At 42.2% G+C, this 6,982-nt stretch overlaps 2 protein-coding genes across 2 annotated transcripts; both read left to right on the top strand.

The window, feature by feature from the left end:
• Positions 1–1,904: 1,904 nt before the first annotated feature.
• On the top strand, positions 1,905–2,576 carry LOC135597975 (PRA1 family protein F3-like). Its single transcript, XM_065091488.1, has one exon. It carries the CDS (start codon positions 1,905–1,907, stop codon positions 2,574–2,576), a length of 672 nt encoding a protein of 223 aa, XP_064947560.1.
• Positions 2,577–4,106: 1,530 nt separating this feature from the next.
• Positions 4,107–4,970, top strand: LOC135597974 (probable CCR4-associated factor 1 homolog 11). Its single transcript, XM_065091487.1, has one exon. It carries the CDS (start codon positions 4,107–4,109, stop codon positions 4,968–4,970), a length of 864 nt encoding a protein of 287 aa, XP_064947559.1.
• Positions 4,971–6,982: the final 2,012 nt, after the last annotated feature.

Raw genomic sequence — 6,982 nt, 5'->3', positions numbered from 1 at the left:
TGCATAGAAGCATTAGACATATGAGAAATGCAAGAACTTTGGGCATGCTGACTTCGACCACCTACATAGAGGTGGTGTTAGATGCATGAGACACTCAAGGGTTTTGAGGTATTCCCAATTGAATAAATGCATAGGGGTATTGGATGTATAAAACATGTGAGTGTGTGATGGCAGGTTGACTTGAACAACCCACATAAAGGGTGTTGGATGTATTTGAGTGTTCCAACTTGAATGACCCATGTAAAGGTGTTGAATGCATGACACATGAGTGTAACGAGGCTTGTTGACTTAAACCACTCTCATTGGCAGTGTTGAACACATGAGACATAGGAATGTCAAGGTGTGACGATTTGAATTGCTCGCATAGGGGTTGTCAAATATCTAAGGGTGTTAACTATATAACAAATGAGGACATCAAGGCGTGTTGACTTAAATTGCCTACATAAATAGTGTTTAGATATATGAGTTGGGACTTGACCTGAACCACTTGTGTTGGTGGTGTCAAACACATGAATCATGCATCGACATTGTAATATGTCGACGTAGACCCGCCACATAGACGATGTTGGATGCATGAGGGTATCACAGCTTGATGACTTAAATCACCTATATAGAGGGTGTCAAATGCATAAATCATGCATGGGCATCATGGCTTCCTAACTTGAACTGCTCTAGCAAAAGGTATTAGATGCATGAGACACATAGACATGTGAGAGCATCACAACTTGTCAGCTCAAGTTCCATTGTAGAGCATGTGAGATGCATGACACGTGAGGGCATTACAACATGCTAATCAAACTACCTACATAGGGGATACTAGACGCATGAGACATTGGGCATTAGAGCATGCTGACTTGAATCGCCCACATAGGAATGTCATATACATGAAACACATAATGGCATTTGGGTATGTTATCTTGAGTCATTGCCATAGTGGGTGTCACATGCATGTGATGCTTATAGGATCATAGCGTGTTGACTTGAATAACATGTATAGGGAGTGTTGAATGTATAAGAGGTATCAGAGCATCAAAAGTATACTAATTTGATTCACCTATTTTGGTTTTGTTGATCATACTAGACACACGAGGATAGTGAAATTTGACGAGTTGAATGACTCGTATCGGGTGTATTGGAACATGAGACATATCAGGGTCAAGACATGTCAATTTGAGCTAGTCACATAAGGGGTATAAGATGTCCGAGGGCATCTAATACATAAGGCGCATGAGGGTATTTAAGCTTGTTGACTTGAACTATCCGTCTAAAAATTATCGAAAACAAAAGACACATGAGGTCTTAACATCATGAAATCGCCTAACTAGATAGTTTGAAATTATGAAATACATAAGGTATTAGGGTTTACCGACTTAAACCACTTACAGTGTTGAACGAATGATTCCTATTAAGAAATTGAAGCTAATTGATTTGAATTGCCAATAAATAGGGTTACTGACTCATGAGACATGAATCAATTCAATGGATGTCAAATAAAAATAAAGAAGGGAACTCCTACACCCAGTTAAAATATGAAAATAGGGGCTCTTAAGTAAAAAAAAAAAAAAGAGACAATCAATGGCTTTTTATAAATAATTAAATTTGTAGGTGTAAAAACAGAAACAACTGACTACATGCAATTTTGGTAAAAACAAATGAGAAAGTAAAATCCTCGGGACCGAATGCCAGCAGCATTTTCTCGACTAACGCATGAGAGACACCATATCAGCTGGCCAACTTTTCGGGGTGACTCGACCAAATCGGGCGAGAATGCGTTTACCACACGATGCCTATTTGGCCGCTTATTTGTCATCTGCCACTCTCTCTGGGTTCTTCCTGCATCTCCCCTCTCTCTCCTGCCACCGTGGTGGCAGAAGAAGGAATCCGTGGTTGGAGGAGCTGCCGAGATGCACAATACATCGCCGCCCGCCTACGTTCCCATCTCCGCCTACCCCGATCCAGCGCCCGTGCCCCCATCGCGGCCTTCCGTCTCGGAGGCTCGCCCTTCTCCGGCCCCCGCGCCGCCTAACGCGTCCTCTCCCGCCGCCGGGGCCGCCGACCTGGTCTCCAGCTTTAAGGAGCACGGCAGGGCCCTGATCTCCGCCCAGCGCTCGTGGCTGCAGCTTCTCGACGTCACCGCCCTCGCTCGCCCCGCCAGCGCCGGCGACGCTTGCTTCCGCCTCCGCCATAACATAGCCTACTTCCGCACCAACTACACCCTCTTCTGCCTCTCCGTCCTCGCCGTCTCCCTCCTCTGGCACCCTGCCTCCTTGTTCGCCTTCATCGCCCTCACCGCCGCCTGGTTCTTCCTCTGCTTCACCCGCGACCGGCCGGTCGTCCTCTGCGGCCGCCCGATCACCGACAGGACCATCCTCGGCGTGCTCTCCGTGGCCACGATCTTCGCTCTCATCTTCTCCAATGTCGGACCGACCGTCTTCGGAGCCATCATGATCGGGACAGTGATCATCTGCCTGCATTTGCTGTTCAGGGCGACGACGGACGATCGCTTTCTCCATGAAACAGAGGCCGCAAGCGGCGGATTGGTTGTCCCCGCTTACGGGATCGCATTATTTTCTTGACAATCACAACTTGATCAACCTAATTAGGGAACAGTTGGGCCAAGTTTCAAACGGTTAGAATGGGCCAACTTGATCGCACTGTCTCCAATACTGTATCAAACGATGGTACACACAGTCTCCGAGGAATAATATTATATCCTTTCTATTATACTGTTGTATGTTTATACCTTTCATTGTCCTGTTAGTGAATTGTTGCACATTATTTTCTTGACAATTACAACTTGATCATATCGTTATTGATTACAGAGTATATCAAACTGTTCTGTTCTGAAGTTAGGCTTAAGGGAATAGAGCCCATAGTAATTCTCAATATCAAATGGGACTGTGAGTTATTGTGTTTTGTATATATTTCTTTAAATTTATGATTAGTGTATACACATATATCCGAGTTTTTATGTAACATGTCAAAGAAGTTGGTCACTATCGACCCAACATTGTCACTTTCGACGCAAAATCGAAAAGGAATCAACCAACCATGCAAATTCAAATTTATGTAACATGTTAAAGAAATTGGTCAATGCAATTTTAGATTCAAGTGAATTTTTGATATCAATTATGTTATCTTTCTTATTCCAAGTGATGATACTTAGGCATGGAAGTATGATTAGAATGGGGTTACATCTACCAAGTCAGCCAATAGATTTATATATAAGCTTGAAAGGTTTGACATCTTCCTACTATGCTAAGGGTGAAGGTCTTTTGTCGAAAGTTAATCGCAGCGTTGCTCCTAATCTTAGATAGATCGACCAATATGGGTATTGAAAATACTAGCAACTGCTTTTTGTGTTTGAAGAAAAAAAAAAGGAATTATTAATCATATTTTCCCACATGGCATGTTTTTCAAAATTATATGGAATATATGTGAACAAAGAATTAGAAGTATTTCCCTAATTGGTTAAAGGGGCAGGCAATTGCACGAGGAAGGGAAGCATTTGAAGCAATGGGTTAATATGATGTGGTCTAGTGAGAGACAAAGTTGCGGCCTTTGTCCAAGATCATCAAGGAAACCAAAACACGGAACGAATGGAAGGGAAATGGATGTCAAATACATGTGGAATAGGAAAGCCCTAATTAAACCATTGTGGGAGGCACAACTTAATATTGATCGGTCTAGAATTAATGACGATGATGAGCAGTAAAATTAATCCATTGTGGTAGGTGAGGAATAAAATGAGGGATAAGCTGAGAAAGTTGGTGAATCACACATATTTTTGGTAGAGAAGGGAAGGGAATTAATGAAGTAGCAAGGTTAATATGGAACGTAGAACCAATTGCTAGGCAAACAATCTTTGGTGATGAAAGGGAGCCAGCAATGTAGGCAATACAAAATGAATAGAAAAAGTAATAATTATAACATCGTCTTAATACAATGAATAATGTTAGAAATCTGTGTTATGCGTCGGGAAATCGTCTATATAAACACCAAAGAGGGTGACCCCAAAGTACATACACTACTGCTAGTGAAGAGAGAGCGCGAAAGCGAAAGAGAAAGCGAAGGAGAAAGAGAAAGAGAGAGTGGTGCAGCTTGCCATGGCCATCAACGTGGGGAAGGCAAACCTTGTGGAGCACTTGGAGCTCATCCTCAGTCTCCGTGGCTCCTACCCGATAGTGGCAATCGATACGGAGTTCCCGGGGTTCATTCGGGACACCCCTCGCAATGCCACCGAAGAAGAAAGATACAATGACGTGAAGCACAACGTGGATAACATGCACCTGATCCAGCTGGGCGTCGCCTTGTTCGACGAAGGCGGCAACACCCCATGGCCGGGGTGCTGTTGGCAGTTCAATTTTTCGGATTTCGATCCCGATGTGGATGCTTCCTCTCCCGACTCCATCGAGTTGTTGGCACAGAGCGGGCACGACTTCCAGCAATACCGACGACACGGCATCGACGCGCGGCGGTGCGCCTATCTGGTATGCGTGAAGCTCTTCTGCCAACCCTACAGCTCCAAGTATGTTACGTTTCATGGACTCTACGACGTGGCATTTGTGATAAAGATGATCACCCGAGCCCCACTGCCCAACACCTTGAACGAGTTCTCTGATTTGGTGAGGACCATCTTCGGCCAGATTTATGATCTCAAATATATATCTCGATTTTGTGGAGGACTGCGTCGGGGAGAGATTGGTTTGGTGGGACTATCAAGGTTATTGAACTTTGAACCCGTAGGGATCCGTCACCAAGCAGCATATGACAGTCTACTAATTGGGGCACTCTTCAACGAAATGAAGCAACGAAGGCATAACGTAGAGGACGACAGATCTGCATCGGTCCTCTATGGTATAGAGAATAGATGCGTCGAGAACAGGAGGACTCGAAGGATTGACCGCAGAGGTTGGCCTTACGCAAGACGGCAGCAAAACCGCTTGCTTGCCATGGGTTTGGCGGTTTAATTTAGTACATGTACGATCTGCATGTCCTAAAAGAATGTGCTCAGCAGCACGTACTACTGCTGCGGCCACCAGAAGTCGATGAGACGACAACGATGCATGCGCACCGGTGCTCGTACGTATCCGATGTATGCAAGCATGGGAAACAAACAGTACTCGACGATGCACCAACGAGCCCTACATGTCTACTGCTCAGGGCAATCTTCATCGAGGTGAAGCATGCAACAAAGTTGCCCACAAGAACGATCAAGGATACATGACATATTTTTTTGTACGTATTTGCAACAGGTGCACGAACAGCCTATGGAATTAAAATGCAATCGTAGTACCTAATTCTGTCAAATATGTTCAAAAAAACACATTTGTTTGACCTATTACAGTTGAGAAATATGTTTCTGTATCATACAACTCTTAATACTTGTTGCGTCTATAAAGATTCATGTCTATTTAATTTGGGCAAGTAACTTGCATTTACTCTTTCCGATGAATGAAGCTCCTCATGATTTTTCAAAATGATTCAAACTTGGGTAAAATCCTCATGATTCAAACTTCCTGATAAACCTTGATCATATGGTAGCAGAAAAACCATTGGTGTTAATCTATGATAATTCGATAAAGTAAAATCCCAACATCATCTAGCACGCTGCAGTTTGAAATTTTAGAAAAAAAAATAAAACATCCAATTTAAACTGAAATTAATAGTAGAAAATCATATATCATATGAAAAAAAAAAGAAGTAACAATATTATTCAGCCATAATGTATATAAAAAATACAAATTGAATAAATTTTATCCTTATGGATGTAATACATTTTAGGTGTATAATATCTTCAAAATATAATACTTTCACGACTTACCAAACTAATTTCTTCTCGGTATCAGTTTTTTTTTCTATAACAGTTCTCTTCGATTTCAAATTTTGTAGAAAGTTTTAATCGGTATGAAAGTTTTGTTACATAAATCATGAACCATAGGATTCACTAGCTTGTATTTGTGGGGAAATAGCTCAAGTGTCAAGCAGATGGGCAGTCAAAACAGAGAGGAACTTTTTCTTATTTTTCTCAGTAAATAATGAACACAAAAAAAGATCATCAACTGCACACGTTTAGTATCTAAAGAAAGAATATCAATTTCATTTTAATTTTCTGAATACCGTAAAAGAACGAGTCTTAAGTCTTCGATTTGGCACGGATGCAAATGAAAATTGCTGCAGATCTCTATCAGAAAATGTCAAGTGGACTCCATCGTCCATTCCGAGGGACAGTTTCTTGACACTCAGGATGATATATTTGATGAAAAGAATAGAAGTTAAGAATAATTACTGAAGAAGCTTTATTGAAGAAGTGAAGAAGCTTTTTTGAAGAAATGAAAAATGCTTCAATACATTAACATGTTCCCTCTTCTATTTATACAGATTAGGAGAATGAATTTCCCTCAACAGAATAGAGAGATTTCCTCATATAGTTGAGGAAATCTTATTTTCTATCATGCCCCCGCAAGATGGTGCCTGATAAGGATACCAACCTTGGATCGCAAAGAATGATTTACAAGCGAGAGACTTCGTGAGTAGGACAAGAGCAGATCGCTGCTATTATTGTGATTGCTGTTGCTATGAGGGCACAGGCGTTCCCTTCGTTCTCTTTAAGTCCGCCCTTCGTTCTCCTTCAGTCCACCGACTGTTGGCAGATCAGCGAAGGCAGCGAAGGCTACCACGGTAAGGAAGATGAGGATTGGACGTGGAGCCTCCTAGGAATGTGACTGCAGCGGCGTTGGTCGATGGCCGAAGACAAGGGCGAAGCTTCACTTTTCTCAACAACGTTGGTCGCTGGCCAAAGGCAAGAGCGAAACTTCGCTTTTCTCATTGCTCTGATACAATGATGGAAAGAATAGAAGATAAGAACAATTATTGAAGAAGCTTTATTGAAGAAGAGAAGAAGCTTTAGCTTTCTTGAAGAAATGAAAATGCTTCAATACATTAACATTAACATGTTCTAAGGCTACCACGGTGAGGAAGA

The sequence above is a fragment of the Musa acuminata genome, chromosome BXJ2-1 (assembly GCF_036884655.1).
Source record: "Musa acuminata AAA Group cultivar baxijiao chromosome BXJ2-1, Cavendish_Baxijiao_AAA, whole genome shotgun sequence".
Lineage (NCBI taxonomy): Eukaryota > Viridiplantae > Streptophyta > Magnoliopsida > Zingiberales > Musaceae > Musa > Musa acuminata.
Note: the sequence above shows the minus strand (reverse complement) of the source record. Positions and strands in the feature narration are given on the sequence as shown.